The sequence below is a fragment of the Corylus avellana genome, chromosome ca4 (assembly GCF_901000735.1).
Source record: "Corylus avellana chromosome ca4, CavTom2PMs-1.0".
NCBI lineage: Eukaryota > Viridiplantae > Streptophyta > Magnoliopsida > Fagales > Betulaceae > Corylus > Corylus avellana.
In genome coordinates this window covers 24,432,640-24,453,166 of record NC_081544.1, presented here as the reverse complement: position 1 = coordinate 24,453,166, position 20,527 = coordinate 24,432,640, and the positions used below count along the sequence as shown (strand labels likewise).

Below are 20,527 nucleotides of genomic sequence, written 5' to 3'. Positions count from 1 at the left end.
GAAATGCTAGAGATCCGGAAAATTTTTCAGAATTTTAGTTTCCGACTGACGTGGCTGTAGTTAAGTAAACTACAGTTAAGTTTTTTTGTTTTTGTTTTTTTTAATAAAAAGTAAACCCACTCACCCACCCCACCCACGCATGCTATCCCCTTCACCTTCAGCATGCTTCTCTCTCTCCCAAAAATCACGCACAGCACATCACAGTTCTCTCTACCCAACACCAGCAGCATCAAGGTTGGTGCAAAATAATCTCTAAAAGGAATTCATTGGCTCCACAGGAAATAAAGAATACTACAGATCTGTGAGAAGTACCATCTGAAAAAAAAAAAAAAAAAAAATCCCTCTTGTCAACTGCGGGTGTCGCCGAGAGAGAGAGGAGCGTGGGGAGAGAAGCACCGGATGGTGGACGTCAGCTCCGATCTTGTGCAGTGGGTCGGCGTGGGCGTGGGCCTTGTCGGAAGCCAAATGCGTGAGGGTGGGGGAGAGAGAGCAGACCTGTGGTGTTGGGGAGAGAATTTTTTTCTTTTGGGGCCGAAGGGGATAGGTCTATTTCTTTTTCTTTTTTTTCTTTTTTTTTAATAATAGTAACTTAACTGTAGTTTGTTTTACCAACGCCACGTCAGTCGGGAACCTCAATTCGGGAAAACTTTCGGGACGCGTAGCAGCTCTCTGCAACTTGATGCCACGTCAGTCTAGAAACAAAATTCGGGAAAATCTTCAGAATCCTTAGCATTTCTCATAGAGTAGTGGATGAGTACATGAAAAACAATATTCACTGTCTTTGTCTTACATCTTTGACTTTTCCCCTTTCTTTCAGTTTGTTCATACTTGCTCAAATTATTTACCGAGGTAAAACTCTCTAAACACTAGTACGAAATTCAATTTTATCCTCAAGTTGTTACAGACTTTGCCTGCCTATATATTTGGGAACAACGTTGCCTTACTCCACACTACTCATAACCATCTCACCTGCCTTCTTTTCTTTGTTCTTTCTCCAGTGATCATTTCTTCGTTTTTCTTTCATCTACATCTCCCCATATCACTTTTTCTCTCTCTCTCTCTCACACATAGTTGCTCAATTTGGACATATCGACCTGAAGTGACTTTCATATCAGAAGCCACGACTTAAGACTGTCATCGTCACCACGGTAATTTCATCATATCTCACCGTTTTGCTCAATTACTTAGGATGTTTGAGCTTTTTCTCTCATTTGGTTGTTGGCATTTAGCTATGAAATTTCGCTTGCTTCAGATTGCTGGTGGCGATGTTAGGTGTAAAAAATCGTTAATCGCTTAGGCTGTTAATAATCACCAACTGTACCCTTATATATATAAACGACTTCATTTTAGTGTGTTTGATATAATGTTTTTGTTTTAAGTTTAATGATATTCATCTTTATTCATAATAATAATAATAATAATATTCTTAAGCTTGATTACATTTTGAAGCCATCTAATTATTTAGAAAATGTTGAAAATCATCTAAAACATGCCTTAAAAAAAGGTTCAATGAAAGCCCGAAACACCAAAATAGGCCTAAAAGACCCATTTTTAAAAAAAAGCAGTTATATGGTGCGCTTATGAATTTCAATAACCACTAGCCGAAAGTTATTTATAACTGCACCTAAGGTGGAACAATTACAGAAAATTCGATAACTCTTTGAAGCGGTTGCAACTAAAGGTAATAATTGCTACCCTGTAGTCACTTGTACACCCCTTATACTAATATGCATATTTTTTGTGATCATGAGTTGTCATTAGAGTAGCTAGTAGGGCTGAAATAGCGAGCAGACCAAGTGCCCTATTCGCTAATCGCTTTTGAAGGTGGTTAGAAAAAACTGTTAACCGCCTAGGACGGTGTGGTTAACGGTTTTATGATTTGAAAAAATCGCTAACCGCTTGTACACCCCTATACTGCATATTTTTTTTGATCATGAGTTGTCATTAGAGTAGCCAGTAGGGCTGAAATAGCGGGCATGCCAATCGCCCTAATCGCTAACCGCTTTTGAAGGTGATTAGAAAAAACTGCTAATCGCCTAGGACGGTGTCGTTAGCAATTTTATGATTTGGAAAAACTGCTAACCCCACACACACACACACGGTTTTATAATTTGGAAAAACCGCTAACCCCCCCCACACACACACACACACACATATATATATATATATATATATATATATATATGAAACGACATCGTTTTGGTCTTCTTCTTTTTTTCTCTTTTTTCATTTTAAAAAGCAGTTAGTGGTACCGCTTAGCGGAGGTGATTATCCGATTTTACTAACCGCTTAGGCGGTTGTAAGTAGCAGTTTTAGCTAAAAATCACTTATTGTAACTGCATTTTCACCCTTAAATTAGAGTAAGCAGGCAATACTGGAGTATGTGCTACACCTGCAACACTTGGACAAAGGGGAATTGAATTGGATGAACAAATTAGACGTTATTAAGTCATATGAACAAAATTATGGTTTCCTATAGCCATCTATAGACGCCCAGCTGAGAATTTTTTTAAAAAAAAATTTCAGATGATCAATTTATGCAATGTCTACAAGGGGATGACATGTTAATTTTCGTGCACTTTCTCCTTTTTAAAATTCCTTGAATTACTATTTGCTTTCCACATGACCTTGTGCTTAGTTCATGCTATATATTTGTGAAGTGCAGAGCAGAGAGTATACGGCGAGGCAAAGAAACTATTAGTAGACGGACCATCACTTGATGGAGAGATATTTATAATACTCTATTCAAAGAATGGATCCCTCCAATTCCTTTGAATCTCAAGCATCTGTTAATACTAATCAGCCTGAGCAAACAGAGACCATCACTTGCATGGATCGTGATTCCTACAATGCTGCAGCAGAAGGCAGAATCGAGTTCTTCAAAAATATCATCAATCATGAGTCTCTACTAACCCCAAATAAAAATACAATCCTCCATATTTACATCACAGCCCTCAATTCTGGATCCAATTCAACAACCCCCAATGCAGTATCGGAATCAACAAAAACCCTTAATGCAGGAACAAAATCAACAACCCTTATTGGACGATTAGGATCAACAACTAACTCTCTGAAAAAAATTCTCAAAATCCGTCCCTCATTATTACGGCAAGCCAATGCCAAAAGTGCAAGAGGATATGGAGGAGGAGATGGAGGAGGATATGGAGGAGGAGGAGCGGAAACAACAACCCTCGATGGAGGAGCGGAATCAACAACCAACTTTGTGGAAGAAATTCTTAAAAAGTGTCCCTCACTGTTATGGCAAGCGAATGCCAAATGTGAAACTCCATTGCACATTGCGGCAAGGTACGGGCATGATGGCATAGTGGAAGTTCTAATCGAATATTGTGCCCAAACTCGCGCCCAAACTCGCCATGATCAAGACCTTGAAGAGGAGATTGAACCAGTAAAGGAACTGCTGAGGATGACGAACAAAGAGAAAGACACGGCTTTGCATGAGGCTGTACGTTATAATCACCTTGAGGTGGTAAAATTGTTGATTAGTAAAGACCCAGATTTTTCATATTCTGCTAATGATGCTGGTGAGACTCCACTTTACATAGCTGCCGAGAGAGGGTTTAAAGATTTGTTGTTCGAAATTTTAGACAAATGCAAATCACCAATGCATGGGGGTCCCCTTGGTAGGACGGCTTTGCATGCTGCCCTATTGCCGCGTTACAGATATTATGAGTATGACACAGGTACTACCTATTTATTTTCTCAATGTTGTATTTGCATTGTTAATTTAGTAATGAGTAATGCAGCTTTAATTCTTTAAAGTTTGTTATAATTTTGATAAAAATTATGTGGTGGACCAAAAATAATAAATTCAGGAAATATATATAAGGACGCTTGATGTCTGGTATAGAAATTCAACAATCATATAATTAAGTTTCTAAATTGAATTATTTTCATAACAATTTTTTTAATAAACAATATGATTATTGTACTTTACATAGATGCCGAGAGAGATATCGTCGTTTCCCTTATTAATTTCACTGTTAGAGGTTCAATCTAAAATATCGTCGTTTTAATTATAAGTTAAGATGTTGGTAATTTGAGTATATAACCTATCTAACAAAAAGTCATTCTAAACAATGACGGAACAGCCTTATTAGCTTCAAATCATAAATCTTTGGTGATTGCTAATTGATTAATGAATCTACATGGAAAAAGAAAAACAGGTTATATATATATACTTTTTGTTAAAAGACGAAATGACCCCTCTCCACTTAATAATAATTAATAATCATATATAGTTGCAACGAAAGCCACGTTAGCTAGCTGTAGAGAACATAATTAATTTAAACTATTTTTGAATTAAAATTAACAAATTAAGGCCAAGGAGATTAAATAGAAACTTGATGTAATCCATGTTCTGCATTTGCCTGTTACAGTTCAACTCATGAAAAAGATATAATGGAAGGGAGTTGATACAAGAGATTATTAATGTTAATTTGAATTTTATGAAGAAAGTAGAAACTAAACTTTAATAAATTACATTGAGTACCTTTTTCAATTAATCTCCTGACAAGTCTTGCTTAATTGTGTCATTTAGAAAATCATTAAATTTAACATATTTAAATTATTTTAGGTATGGTCAGAAGAATTCTGGAAAAAATTGATGGTATAAGTAGAAAAAAGGACAATAACGGTTGGACTCCACTTCACTTGGCTGCATACTTCGGCTTTCCAAGCATGGTTGAGCAGTTGTTGGATAAAGATAGAGAAGTAGCATACATGAAAGACACAAAGAGTATGACACCTCTTCATATTGCAGCTCAACATGGTAATTATTTGGCAATGAAGGTGATTGTAGAAAGGTGTCCAGATTGTTGCGAACTGGTTGATAACAGAGGTTGGAATGTACTCCATTTTGCTATCAAAGGAAGGAGGAGTTATAAGCTAAACACTATCGTGGATATTATAATAGAAAATTGGTCTTTCAGTAACCTTTTGAATGAGAAGAATGCCGATGGGGATACACCTCTTCATTTCTATGCCACTACTTCTTCGGAATCATTATTAAAGTTAAAGAAGTTCGTTAGTCACCCTCGACTCGACGAGATGGCCTTCAACAAACAACACCTCAACGCGTGGGATATCTCTGCCGCAACTGAAAAACGTTCATGGACAGAGGTAACACATAATTTCATCTTTCATCTTACATATTGCTTTATTTTTCTGTGTTTTTGGTTATTGAGGTGGGGCCATCTAACAATGTTTGAAAACCCCCGCTATTTCAATTATTTGTCACAACGAACCCACCCCCATCCCAAGAGAGGACAACCCCACTATCACTATTCACTAACAAACGGTACCGAATCTTTACCTTGTATTCTCCATTTATATTATTTAGTGTAAGCTATACACACTAAAAAACATACTTGAAAAAAAAGTTTGATGGAGATGGTGGTTGCCGTTGGTTCTTTTTCAAGACTCCATAAAAATTCTTGTATTTATCACCAACCAAATCTCTTTAATTAGTTTTTGTTTAAGGATCATCCATCCGGTAACTATCACTTTTTGCCTCTCTCATAATCAGTCTCTTTTTTCTTTTTCTAAATTTAGTATAAGTGTTCAATTACATCTAAAATTATAATTGAATATGAAATAACCTCTAAATTATGGATTAAAATCACTCATTTATATGCTCTCTCAAATACATACTTCAAAATTATTTATTTATTAAGCATATATCTGCTTTTGGGGAAAAACTAAAAAAAATTTACTTTTATTTTTTAAAAATAATTCTCAATTTTTAATTTTTAATTTTTACAAAACACTTTTCAAAACTTTATCAAACTAATTCTCAACTGTTCTCAGATTTAACACCCACCTAATTTATTATTTGTTTTCAAGTCAAAACACTTCTTAATAAAACTTTACCAAGCATTCCCTCATTTTTCACCTTTTTAATTTTTCGTTGTTTCTTAAACGCACTGCAAAACATGACATTTTCTATAATTTTATTTAAAAACGAGTGTTTAATTTATGAAATTACCGGATCAAATGCACTGTAAAACCTATATCAGTAAAAAAATTTGTTGTCCAGCTTCCATGTGACATGGCCTTTACCAATGAGCCCTCAAATAAAGTTGGGTTAGCTTCGCCCATGGGCTAATCACGATGATGGCATTCCGATTGAGTCTTTGCTTTAAAGACTTTGAGTCGTGGGCCCCATTTCCAACCCTTTTCAACTTCAAATTGGCAATTCAATTAGACAAAAATTAGCTACAAACTAATATAATAAAGTGATATGTGTCATTTAGCATGTGATAAGTATATATTGCCAACAGAAATTTGCTACGTACTGGTTTATAGCTATTTCATATAAATCAATATAATAAAGTGACATGTGTACTTTAGCCGCACATGTTTTTTAACAACATGTGTTTCTTACATTTTTTTTAATTGATATGGACACATGTCTTATTATATTAGTCTTAAGAAAATTAAAATTTATGACAAAAAATGAAAATGTACATTAGGGGCTATAGCCTGTAATAGTGTCTACTTGTTTTACTATTTTTTTTTTTTTAATGTATTAAATAAGATGTTTCTACATATTCTCATTTTCTATAATAACAGTAGTCTCATGTGCTGCATCAACATTATAAGAGATTCTATTATCTATATATAACATATCTACCACATCAGCAATTAATGTTTTTTTAGTTTCTTATGAATTAATTAAGAAAAAACAAATCCATAATTAAGTCAATAGAATTATTATACATGAAAATTTCAAATCAAAGTATTGTTAAACAAATTTAATGTGTTTTAAAATCTCTAAACATAATTTTTTTATTTAGCGATCTTATTTAAATAAACATTAGTAAATGTCAAACTATTTTTACAAATCTATCTAATTTAACTCTTAAGGCCTTGTTTGTTAAACAACACTAACATTCCCAAATACAATTCATTTCATTCTTCAAAAAAATCAACATCAAAATATTCTCATTTTTATATCACATCATTTACTTTTTACTACTATTCAAATAAAAAAATTACTACAAAACAAAATTTTTTTATTTTTCAATACTACTTTTTTACTTTTTTATACTAATTATTATACTTTTTTTTTTCCTCACCAAACAAATACGGTGCAATGTTGTTTGCCAAACACACTCTAAATAATCATTTTTCTTCCTTGAATAGCGTGTTTGTCTTTTTTTACTAAATTAAGTGCCAATTAAGTTTAGTGGTTTCAAAAATTGCCATTTAAAAAAATAATAATTTCAAAATACAGTTAATAAAAATACAGTTAAGCTTTTATTAAAATCATAGATCTAAATTTAAAATTGTGATTTGATTTTTTAAATCATGTGTATTCAAAAATGTATCCTTTTGTGTAAGGTGAGAAAATGTGAGGGCATGTTTGGTGAACTTTTTACTTTTTAAATGCAAAAAACTCTTCTCAAATACGGTATAACAAATGGATTTTCAGATGTGGTCCCTACCATTAGCAAACTTTTTAAAACACTCTTCCCAACAAAAAAACACAATTTTCTCAAAAAAAAAAAAAAAAACTTAATACTGTATTTTTTAAGGGTTCAAATTGTCTATGTACAATTTTTTTTTTTTTTTTTTTGTTTAAGGAATAGTGGCTGCTGATTATACCTATAAAAAATAAGTAGTTAAAATAATATTTTAAAAATTGAGGTGGTGTTGTGACTACATGATGGCGACGACCATTGTTTGGTGGCCATCCAGTGGCTACCAACGATTTTGGCAACCCCGCAATGGCCACACAGTTATTGCGGCTCCGTAGTGGCTGCCAAATTACCACCATTGTGATGACACTATTATCATGGTACAACACTTTTTTTTTAATTATTATTTTACCTTTTATCCTTAAAAAATATTTCTCAATTTTTAATTTTTACAAAACACTCTTGAAACCTTTACCAAACCAATTCTCAACTTTTTTTTCTTCTCAAATATAACACCCACCAATTTAATTCTCAATTTTTACTTTTTTTTTTTCAAAACCCAATACACTTGTTTTTAAGTCAAAACGCTTCTTAAAACTTTACCAAACATTCCTTTTTCACCTTTGTAATTTTTTTTTTTTTTTTTTAACGCACTGCAAAACTTGACATCTACAAGACTACAATATTATTTAGAAACGAGTGAAATTATTGGATCAAATGCACCGTAAAATTTATATCAGTAAAACATTTGTTTTCCAGCTTTCATGTGACATGGCCTTTACCAATGAGCCCTAAAAGAAAGTTAAATTAGCTCGGCCCATGGGCTACTCACGATGATGGACGTCCGATTGGGCCATTGCTTGAGTCGTGGGCCCCATTTCCAACCCTTTCTAACTCCAAATTGGCAGTCCAGTTCAGCCTGCCATTTATATACCGGATAAAGGGTGAAATTGTTAAGGGCTAATTTCATAATTTTAATTAGAAAGGGATGATTATATTGTGTCATTTGAGAAGTATAATTGACTTTGTCATAAGGCGCACGTCATGGACCAACACAAGTCAAATGGCTTAAGCATTCTCACCTTTAAGAGTAAAAATGTAAAAGTATAAAGGATATAGGGCGATGGTTCAATAGTTTAAGAAAATTTTCAAGTGATCAAGGCATGTATTAGGGTGTGGGGTTGAATCTCCACAATGGAGAATCATTTCATATGCCTGATTAATATTAGCAGTTAGGCTATGACTGTATGTTAATTTGTTGGTCTTAAAAAAACAAAAATCTATAAAAACAACTGATAATGTACATTAGGGACTATAATAGTTTCTACTTGTTTTACTATTTTTTTTTATTGATTAAATAATTTGTTTCTACATATATATTATCATTTTCTATATTTAGAGTAGGGGATTTAATACTGTATAGCTTCATGTGCTGCATCAACATTATAAGAGAATCTTTATATATATAACATATATCTACCACATCATCGATTAATGTTTTAAAACTCCAAAAATTGAATTACGATAACTAATAGTTTCGAGAAATAAATTAAACTCTGACACATAATTCAGCAACAAATTTCATATTTTGACAAAAAAAACAAAAAAACAAAAAAAATTATTGATCATGAGGCATATAAAAATCCAAAATAAACCATCAAAAGAAAATTCACCCTAATAAAAAATTCATATTAAATCTCCTTATAAAATAAAAAAAAAAAAATTATACGTGTTATTTTTATTACAAGCTATATAAAAATTCCTAATAATACCAGTATAAATATTACACGTACAGATGGTTGAAATTTGGGAGGCATTGGGTCGACTACCTCAACGGGTAATAACTTACGAAGACGAAACCAGGAGCCGGCCTTCGTTGAAGCAGGAGTTAGAGAACATAAAAAAAGAAGATCGGAAATCAATGTTATCAATGTTGCAGAAAGCAACTGAAGTCCATTTGGTAGTGGCTGCACTGATTGCAACAGTAACCTTTGCAGCATGTATTACCATGCCTGGTGGATTCGTTGGAGGAGAAGGCTCACACTCAGGCTCTGCACTTTTAAGGAGAAGTGTTGCTTTCAAAGCGTTTGTTATTACGGATACCATATCCATGGTATTGTCGAGTTCTGCTGTCTTCATTCACCTGTTGATGCCATTTCTTTTCGACGAGGGTATTAATGATGAAAAGCGTCGCATGAAACTTGTCGTTTTGGCCTTCATCCTCATTTTGGGGGCAATGGTAGCAATGGGACTCGCATTTGTCACAGGCACATATGCTGTGTTAATGCCTTCCCATGATCTTGCCATTGCCAACTGTATCGTTGGCTTAACCTTCTTCGCCATCTTATTTTCTGTGTTTGGAAGACGTTTTACCTCATCCTTCAAACGATTATCCGACTTTTTTGAATTGGAAGAAATTGATTAAAATAAGTTATATGTAAATAATCATTTTAATTTTTAAGGGACTAAGACGAGGGCGGTACTGGAAGTCTGTTTAGTTTCTGTTCATTTCTTTGTTATTACTATTTTAATCTTATTTACATTTTAATTTTGAAGGGACTAAGACAAGGGCGGTACTGGAAGTCTGTTTAGTTTCTGTTCATTTCTTTGTTATTACTATTTTAATCTCTAAGGCATAACTTTGCATATGTGGCATGATAAACCTATCAAATTCATACTGGACTTGCATGAAGAAATGTCAATTGGCACTTATGCTCTTAAAAATTGGACAAAAAAATATATATAAAATGCCTTATTAACACTTTATTTGGTACGCGAAATGACTATTATATTAGAAAAAATAATAGCAATTATTGGGAATGAGAAAAGATAGAATGGAATATCTAATTCTATTCTTTAATTTAGTGACAACACATTTTCTCTCATTATAATTGTACCAAAATTACTAAAATACCCAAAATATATATAATAAAGTATTAATCATAATTTTTAAATAAAAAAAATTGGAAAAATTGCTTTCAACATGATTTTATATCTTTATTGTCGGTGTTCTTTCTTTGGGTTAATTAGCGGAGCCTTTGTGAATAGACATGAGGAATGATGTTCATCTATGTTAAAAAGCAATACGTTTTAGTGTAAATTAAGGCTCTTCTAGTTCCAGTTTTAGCCTATAAATTAAAATAGTTCTTGTTTAATGTTCTTTACGTAATTTGGCTAGTTAGCGGAGTCTTCGCAAATAGACGTAAGGAACGGTGTTCTTCTCTATTAAAAAGAAATATGTTTTATTGTAGTTTCGGGTTCTTCTAATTCCAATTTTAACTTAAAAATTAAAATGGTTCTTATTTGAATATATTAGTTCAACTGTGTCTTGAATGATTTGTTTTGTTTACCATGTATTAGAAATTAAAAATAAGTTCTTTGCCAGGTTTTTTGTTTTTTGTTTTTGTTTTTGTTTTTTTTTTTTTTTTAGGTTTGCAAAAATAATAATAATAATAATGATATTTTTTGGAAAACTTTTTCAGTTGCTCAAGAAATAGCTATTCCTCTCTTTTCTTTTCTTTTTTAGAGGAAAACTAGTCACTTGGTCAAATTTTAGATCCATTAAAAATTAAAAACTTGAGCCCTATTTATCTCAAAATTAAAATTCATGTACTTTTGAGACAGTTTCCTACTAATTTCCTTTAAATTTACACTACAAGTTGTGTTTCCAAAAAAAAAGAAAAAAAAAAATTGTAACGAGTTGTATTTTGCAACATACTAGAATTAGCATTCAATATGTGATGATAGGATCTCGAAAATATTTCCAAATCTTCTTGTATTCTTTGGTCCTTATCTCATCTTCACACTTTTCAAAATCACTATTAAATCTATACTATCCATAGGTGGGACGCATAGCATGTCTCTTCATTCGACGGACAATTGGTTGCTTGTTACCCTTATTTCCATATTAAACTTTATTTATTTCTATAAATAATGTAAATGTCGTATGGCTGAGAATTACTCAATCGAAAAAGAGAATGATTTTGTTTCCAAAGGTGTTCATATTGAGTTTTCAAATGCATAGTATGATCCAATACAAAAAGCAATGACCAAACCTTTTGCACCCAAATGCAGCTGCAATTTGCATGTGCGCACACAGAAAAAGAAATGATTAGTATTAATAATTTGTTGATATTTTTTTCATATTTTTTTACAAATTCAATAAATTAACTATTAAATTTGTGAGATCTACAATTGACTTATATGATGTTCACATAAGTTCACAAATTCAATAAATCAATCATTAGATTTGTGGGGTTCACCATTGACTTATATAGAGTCCATAAATTTACAAATCTAATGGTTGATTTATAAAATGATACGAAATAAATATGATCAAAATTTGACACCAATCGTTTTTCACATAAATAAGTTGATACATGTACTTCACGCATCATCCTTCTTTTTTTTTTTTTTTTTTTTTTTTGTGAGTCGCATCATCCTTCTAAATGTAAGCACAATTAACTTTTTAATGATACCCAAAAAAAAAAAAAAAATGAAAAGAAAGAAAAGAAGAAGCCATTCTTAGTGGTGGTTTGCCATTGATAAATAAAGCTTTTGTTAAAAAAAAAAAACAAAAAACACCTAATTTTTAAATTTTTTTTCATCAACTTTTTAGAGCAAATAATTGTTTTTTTAAGCACTTAGGATTACTATTTAAAAAGCAGGTTAGGAGTACTTATTTGAAAATGCGCGAATTTAACCAAAATTACAATTTTTCATAACAAATATTTAATAAAATATATTTTTTTAATATATGTTACCAAACGTCTTTATGATTTTAAAAAGTAGCGATTTTAAAAACGTAATTTTTAAAATTATATTTATTGAAATCACAATTCTAAACGAACCCCAAATTCCTTAACCTACAAAATAGGGGCTGAGTCAGATAATTTTATTGGACCAAACCTTTGATCCATATTCATTTGTTTTGTTTTTTATTGATACTGATAATGTATTCGCTGGTCTTTTTGATGGTGTTGGGGTTCCTATCCTAGTATCCTACCTATGTTTTATTTTTATTAATGTTAATATTATCATTTATTTGCCCCAAAAAACGGAATTACTAATTTTGCAAGATAAGGTTATGATAACTGAGTTGCCAAACACGGGCTTGAGGGTGCGCACTGTATCACACCATAATCGAGAATATCTAGGCTGCGCAGGGTGTTGCGTTGTCTCACCCAGTTTCGTCGGACCCTCCTCAACCTTCGCCTTCGTTTCTTTATTCCACCACCACATCTCCCCCAAGCTCTTTCAGGTTTCTCCAAAATTAAAACCAGGTTCTTTTTCTTAAACCCTTCCCTCTTTTTTCTTTACTTCTAATCAAAATTTGCTCCAGTGGGTTGCTTTTCATTCCCAGAATGACATTTCTTTTATGCACTAGATTGATTATTGGGTTATCTTCTTCTTCTGGGTCCTTGTATCTTTGGTTTAAAGTTGGGTGGTTTCAAGAATTGTGAAGCTTTCTGTGTATTGGGTATTTTTATATTTTGAAATTGACTTTGAAACTTTGTTACTTCTCCAGATTTGAGTTGACAAGTTTTAATTGCTAATTCTAAGTGGCGGCGCAGTAACTGATAGGACATACAGTTCCATATGTATTTAATTACGTAAGTTGAAATCAGATAGGAACCGCAAAACGCGCAAATGTCAGTTGAAGCATAGAAATGAAAAAATTCAACATTTTGTCTGTGCCAACCAAGTGGTGCCTTTGTTCAAGGAAGCTTTACTGACTAGAATTTTTAGATTTGGTTGTCTGATAGAATCAGTTTCTTTGTCAAAAAACCATTTCGAAATGGGAGTTTGAAACTTTAAATCCATGTTCAAGAAAACAGAGCATGTCAAATCTCTGTTGAAGTTTTACTTTTCATGGTTAATAATTTGATTCCAGGGTGAAGTTTCTTAGCTTGGGTATTGCTTTTCATTCTTTCTTTTTCTTTTTTCCCTTACCCAAATAGAACTAGTTTTTCTTTCATCGAATTGATTGGGTTGATAGGTAGCTTTCTAAAATGCTACAAACTGCCTCCCTTTCTTTGGAGTCCTCCTTCATATCAATCTCTTTTACCTCATGTTTGGATGTGCAAACAAAACTACTTAGTTTTCTCTTACTTTCGTGATGTTTGGTTTGCAGAATTTAACTTTCTCCAGACATCCACATTAGAAATGCTTTGATAACCATTTCTAATCAAATATAAAATATATGGTATTTGATATCTTTCATTTTCATTTCGAATGTGATGCATGTTTACTTTGTATTATCATCAATTGGTGCAAGTTGGTTGGTTCCGTTGATTCCGTGAAGTCCCCTACTCTGGATTAGGAAAAGATATGTTTGAAGAAGTACGAAAATAAAATATGTGAAACTAGAGGAAATGGCGATATCAGGACAAGGCAATTCATGCCATGCTACCTAGTTTAGTCATTGACTTCTTAGTCCTAGATTTTGAAATTTTTCCTTCTGCAAGTCTAATGATGGCAACAATCTAGCCAGCTAGATTTAATGTTCCAATTATGTATATGTCTAATATTAGTGTGGGAGAAAAATGGCAAAAATCATTTCTCATTTTCTTGACACGGAATTGCACTATAAAAGCTGAAACAAAAAGAACCTCTCAGATTAAGGTTTGAGGTTAGTCCTTAAAAGCATCTAGATAACAAAAAGACAACTAGGGTCGAGATGACATAATTAAATATCAATTTCTCAATGATAAATACAATTCATAGTTTGTGCTTCTTTTTTTTTTTTTTTTTTTTTTTTTTCTTATTTTATAATTCATTGAACCTGTTGGTAGTTGGTTTGGATAGTTCCAATAATGTGTAAATCTGTAATCTAAACTGGTGATAAGTTGGTACTGATTTTCTAACCATAAAGGAAACAAACAGATAAATTGGCTAGGCCAGGTTGGGTCCATTGATCCTGGTTGCACAAACCAACTTGCATACTCATGTAGATCTACCATATTACTGCATACCATGCAGGAAGTTTATGCCCTGCTTAGTTGTGTCACCCTCGAGTTTCCATTTTGGGATTTACACACATAACAATTCTGAATCTGCTTACTTATAAAAAAAAAAAATACCATTCTGAATCTGCTAATATTTTTATCATTAACTGGGTTGTAATGGGATATTCTTGAGTTTGTTTCCTCACAATAGTACTAAAACTATACTAAATATATGTACCTGTACAATCTCTACAACTCTGCTTAGTTTGCTTGGCCTAGTAAATTTTATGGTCTCAACTCTAGCATCTTTATAACTACAGATGATTGTGGCATCCCTTAACATCTGCATCTGAATGCTTTTTTTCATGTATAAACTTTGCCAATGCTTTTATTCGCATGTGAAAGAAGTAAGAAATTGATTGACTTATGAAAATATAGTATGGATAATGATTGAAAAACTCCTGTGCAGGAAGGATTTATTTATTTATTTTTAACTTTCATAGTTCCCATGAGCCTCACTTGGTGAAAACTTCTTTGTTGCGACTACATGACATTTAGTGTTACCTTTTGAGGCCAACATGGTGGGTCCACATCGGAAATTCTGATCATATTTATATGTTGTATGCATATTATTACTGTAGTTTCATACATAATGATACAAGTCATCTTGTAGTTCTATAGAAAAAGAAATAGGGGAAGGGAGGACGAGGGAAGGATGGGAGAGGTCATTATTGCACAGAGAGTTGAAGCATAATCCACGCTAAATTTCTTTATATATATATATATATATATATATATTTTTAGTTGCAAATATCATGTTCGGTTGTCTAAGGTGTATCGTAATTGCTAATCATAAATATTAAATAAACAAAGCTTGAGAAGAAGTGAAATGAGTAGACTAGACACCATAATTTCGTAATCAACTGGGACTTAATTGTTTGGAACTTTGGTCACATTACATCTTTCCATCAATTGACAATGAGATAGATGGCCATCTCTGTGTTGGCCTGTTGCTATTGCCCACCCCCTAATACTTCCCCAATATGTTTATGGAGAGATTCTTCAATTTCTTGTGTAAAGCAAGTTGTCCCTTTAACTGACTTGGATTATCCTGGCATGTTTTGTTTTAATGGTTTGGTTTATTGATTTTCTGGTTTGATCGCTGGAAACCTTTCTTTATGATGCGTTATCTAAAAGAATCTGGTTGTTTAATTGTGCGAAACAATCTTTATAATCCTATTTCTTTTGTTCATTGTGGACTAGATCTCGGCTATGTTCTGTGAAGTAGAACTGCTCAGGGATGTGGCTGTCCTCGCGGAAAACTTGGATAGAAATGGGCTTGTTTCCCAGAGGTCCATCATCACACGCCTGGTGGAGGACTTGCTGAATGAAAAGGCCAGCAAGGATCATGGTTACTTTCTTGCAGTAACCAGCTTAAAGTGCATAGGCAAAGGAGAGGTTGCGGATGAGTCAGGGGATGTTTTCTTCCCCGTAGTCTTTAATTTGCCGTACCTTCTTACCTTTCAAGGGAGAGATTTTACAGGGAGTTGTTCACCGCATATTTAGGCATGGGGTCTTCTTTAGATGTGGACCTATTAAATATGCTTTTATCTCAGCCCGGAAAATGCCAAATTACCAGTATGTTGCCGGGGAAAAAAATCCAGTCTTTTTGAGTAATGAGCTTGCAAAGATAGAGAATAATGACGTCGTGGTGTGTTTCATGGTGCTTGGTGTGAGATGGATAGAGAAAAGGGGGGACTTCACAAAAGAATGTGTGATGCTTGCCGGAATAGAAGGTGATTCCCTTGGACCTATTTCATTGTCTGGAGCTGATGAATTCGACGTGTAAATAAATAAGAAACACAGCATGAGCTTGTTTCTTTGTAGATGATTTCAAAGGCAAAATGATTTAAATTATGTTTAACTTTAGTAGATATGCTCAGGTGCGAAACTACATGGCGGCTTGGGGTCATCCTTTAAAATAATATTTTTACCCAAATTTTTAATTTTTAATTTTTTGTTTGTTTTACCCTCTTAACTTCAAATGCTAGTTCCACCCCTGAATATGTTTTTAAAGATTTGGTCTCCAACATTAGGATGATAATTATAAATTTCTGTTCTTGAGCAAGAATTTACTAATAAGTTTTCTAAATTCCTCTCAACATGAGCTCGTTTAAAACTTTATTGGAATTCAATAGAATTATTGTTGTTCTCTAAAAGTAAATCAATGTAAAATTTTGATTATATTGTTAAAAACTTTTCAAGAAAGAGAAATTGTTTTAAAAAAGAGAAGCTTGACTTTTTCTTTGTTTTATAGGTAGTCTTTTAGGTGTAATTCTAGATGTCCCTTGTGTGTTTCTCAAAAAATGAGGTAACTTTTAAAATCACAATTTAATCAAAATTTAATAATGATCAATCAAAAGCCCAATGATAATTTTAAGAGCCACATCATTCGTAGAGGAATACAAGATTGACATAAAATGAACTTATAGCATTACTCATCTTTTTAGTGTAGAACTCCAAAAAAATATCAAAACTGGCCCAAAATTGCGCTGTCACTGATATATTCTTGTTCAAACTTTGTGAATTGTGGAATGGAAACATAGTTTAAGTCTTTTAACTTTTTTGTATATGTGGGCTATATAATCTGATTTTATATATATATATTAGCTTTAATTTGACTCAAGTACAATTTTTAGTTTTTTTAGTCACACAAGTACTTTTTTTTATAAGTCACACAAGTACATTTAACTTTCAAAAAATTTGCCCGTTGCCATTTCCGTGTACGGCATAAAAATGAGAAGGAAATAAAAAATTCAAAAATGACAAAAATCACCTCACCTTACTCTTAACTCGTAAGTCTCACAATTCACTTTAACCATAAAAAAATAAAAAATAAAAAATAAAAGTTATGACTCATGCTGAATAACTGAAAATTGCCTTTAAAATGTTTTACCTTTTTTTTTTCCAAGTTTTAATGAAACGATGCGTTTAAATGGTGATTTAATGAAACGTCATATTTAGACTTTCAATTATTTTCTTTGTGAATTTAAATGCCCCATTTCAACTGTCTTCTTCATTGAGTATGTTTCTTAACCTAACTTTGTAAAATTCATTTTTGCAACCAAAAGTCTGAAATTTGAAACGATTAAACATTCTTTTCGCTTGTCCTCGTAGTAATGTTGATGCCCCTAATGATTAGTTGAGGGTGGGCAACTAGGATATGCAAAAAAAAAATTTACTAGGGGTAAGGCTAATTTAAAAATTTGAAGTTTTATCTTTTTCAATAAAATTTATACTCGGTACAAACTTCAAATACTCAAAACATCCATAATTGCACGCATCTTTTAAATTTAGGATCCATATTTGAGTTGAGTCCATTCCAATCCAAAAAATAGATTGAAATTCCTGTAATATTTAGACTATTTTAGAATATACAAATCTTAAAATTCCAAATGTTTCTTATTAAGAAAAAAAATAAAAAATAAAAAAAAAATCCCTAACTAAAACGGTATTGAGTGGTGCAAAGAAAGTCTAAAACTATTCATTTCAAGGGGACAAAAGTGGTGTGTAGACCCCGCAATACCTAAGATGTGCAAGGAATTTAGATCCTGTCTGCACTATACAATGTCCCAGATTTTAAGAATTAAAGCCCCGTGTACTGTAGGACCATAACAATGTCTTTCGCTGTATAACATCTTTTTCGCAGTTGCTTTGATTCATTACTTCTGCTACGCTTTCCTGTTGCCAGATTACGTTTTACCAAGCAAAGTAATATGTGGTTGGTTGGTGCAAAATGAAAAAAAGCAGAAAGATGGGGGGCACATTTGGTGAGTTCCACATGGGCTTCACTCTTTTGAGACCACAACAATGTACTCTACTTTAATTTACTACACGTTCTTTTCCGAGTTGCTTTGATTCCTTACTTGTACCACAATCAATTTTCACTTCTCTTATATACATGTTTCACCAAGCAAAAAGCCACCTTGATGTGATTCACGATTGGTGCAAAAATGAAAGAAAGAAAAAGATGACATACGCGTAATCCACATGGCCGGGCCCAAACAAATAAGGCTCACAGAATTTTTAGAAGAATGTTATTTTTGAAAAGACTTTAAAAGACTTATAATATTGCTGGAGTTAAATAAATGTAGTAGGCCCCTTTTATTTTTGGCTGCAGGTTTGTGGTTTTTTCCTTTAGCCAAGTTTTGTCTCTTTATTATATTTCATGGAGAAGTTTTGTTTCACTTTAATTACTTCATGGTGAAGCTCTGACCGACTTGGCCACTTTATATTGAAGACATTTGGTCATTATAAAAGAAAGAAGGCGGCAACTTCGATTCGAGTGAGAGATCTAGAGAGATACACCATTTCTGTTTTTGTGTTATCTCACTTTTGGAGGGTATCAAAGTTTAGATAATTAAGAGAGTATATTTTCTTTTGTATTTAATTCTTTTTTATGTGAGATTTGATAGTAAATTTTATCAAGGTCATCCCCACCAATGAATGTAGGCTTGTTAAACCGAACCACATAAATCTTGGTGTTTTATATGATTATGTTATTTTCTATTATGCTATTTTCTACTTAATTGGGAATCCCTAGAATTATTTTGTCTCAACTATAAGCAAATTAGAGCATTCCTATTGATCTCTTCAACTTTGACTTTTCCTAAAAATTTGAAAAAGCTCACAAAAATAGTCATTTAACAAGCTATCTACTATATTTCAAATTGAAATTTTGTCAATAAAGCTCTCTAAATATCGAGAGCCAAAAAGTAATTTTTTTTATTTTTTTGTTATATATATATATTTATTTTTTCCTTGTCTCTCTTATCTATCAAGAACAAATAAAGAATTAAAAATAAAAGAATATTTAATTAAAGTAGAAAAATATAGAAAGTTTGATGTTAATTCATTTTAAAAGTGGCTCTTCAAATTAGAAAAAGTGATATTTTCTCTTCAAATTTAACTTTTATTTGAATAGTTCAATATGAATGCTTTGAGATGCTGTTAAATAAGATGACCATAACTTATGGTGTCTTCTTGAAAGAAAAAAAATACCAATCATATGATCAATTTATGCTTTGTCTGACAAAGGGGGGACATTGAACACTTTTCCTTTTTAAAGTTTGTTGAAATACTATTTTGTGTTTCACATGAACTCATGAAATGCATAATGAAGAGTATAAAGTATTGAGTTGAATTATTTTGATCAATATGTGATATGTGTTATTCAAATTAATGTAGTTGAGACGTTTAAACAGGGAGGGGATACAAATTATAGACGAATTTGGCTTTGGCTTGTGAGTTTCTTGCCCTTAATTGGAGAGTGAATCCATGCAACCATCCATGGGGATTGGATCCGCATGCAAGGACATTGTTGGAAGACTATATATCATGATCAATAGCAAAGTAACATATTAATTAATGTTGATGCCAACAATATATATTAAGATACTTCTCTTTATTCTTCTTTGCCTAATTATCGAGCCTTAATCTTCAAAGTTCAAAGCATTTGCCTATATATATATTTGGGAAAACGTTGCCATACTCCACACTCATTACCTTTCATCTTCATCTCCCCATTTCACTCTTCTCTCTCTCACATAGTTGCTCAATCTGGACATATCGACCTGAAGTTAATTACTTTCTCGACAGAAACCGCGACTTACGACACTGTCATCACCACCATTTTCACGGTGGATTCAACTCGGTAATTTCACCATATCTCATCGTCTTTACTCAATTACTTAGAATGTTTGAGCTTTATTTTTGAGGTTCCGATTGGCATTTTTGGGATGCCCTGATACAACGAGTTTGATGCCTGCTTAGGATAGGATGCTGCCTCTTGCTTTTGATGGCGGTTTTCCTTAAGTTTTGGATTTCAAACTCATGAATACAAATATAATTAAGTTGATTTGTTGTGATTAATTAAGTGTTCGAGTGATGTTAAAATCATAAAGATTAGAAGCCATCCCATGAATACTCCCTAATATATGCATATATATTTTGTGTCATCGCGAGTTGTCATGAGAGTAAGCGAATGGTGTTATTTGAAATATTGCAATGCCTAGAAGGGGATGACATGTTAATTTCCATGCACTTTCCTTTTTAAAATTCCTTTAATTACTATTTTGTCGT

General features: G+C 32.6%; 2 protein-coding genes and 1 pseudogene across 2 annotated transcripts; all 3 read left to right on the top strand.

The window, feature by feature from the left end:
* Window positions 1-1,853: 1,853 nt before the first annotated feature.
* On the top strand, window positions 1,854-5,832 carry LOC132178262 (protein ACCELERATED CELL DEATH 6-like). The gene is made up of 3 exons (XM_059590711.1): window positions 1,854-3,690; window positions 4,605-5,139; window positions 5,827-5,832. Exons 1-3 carry the CDS (start codon window positions 2,753-2,755, stop codon window positions 5,830-5,832), a joined length of 1,479 nt encoding a protein of 492 aa, XP_059446694.1. The 5' UTR covers window positions 1,854-2,752.
* Window positions 5,833-9,234: 3,402 nt separating this feature from the next.
* LOC132176928 (ankyrin repeat-containing protein NPR4-like) lies at window positions 9,235-9,986 on the top strand. The gene has a single exon (XM_059589089.1). The coding sequence runs from the start codon at window positions 9,235-9,237 to the stop codon at window positions 9,862-9,864; it is 630 nt and encodes a 209-aa protein (XP_059445072.1). The 3' UTR covers window positions 9,865-9,986.
* Window positions 9,987-12,579: 2,593 nt separating this feature from the next.
* On the top strand, window positions 12,580-16,320 carry LOC132178948 (DNA-directed RNA polymerase V subunit 7-like; annotated as a pseudogene).
* The last annotated feature ends 4,207 nt before the right edge of the window (window positions 16,321-20,527 follow it).

Coding starts and splice junctions, on each gene's coding strand:
- LOC132178262 (XM_059590711.1), top strand. CDS start 2,753: ATGGATCCCTCCAATTCCTTTGAATCTCAAGCATCTGTTAATACTAAT. Junction 3,691..4,604: donor CCGCGTTACAGATATTATGA/GTATGACACAGG, acceptor AGGTATGGTCAG/AAGAATTCTGGAAAAAATTG.
- LOC132176928 (XM_059589089.1), top strand. CDS start 9,235: ATGGTTGAAATTTGGGAGGCATTGGGTCGACTACCTCAACGGGTAATA.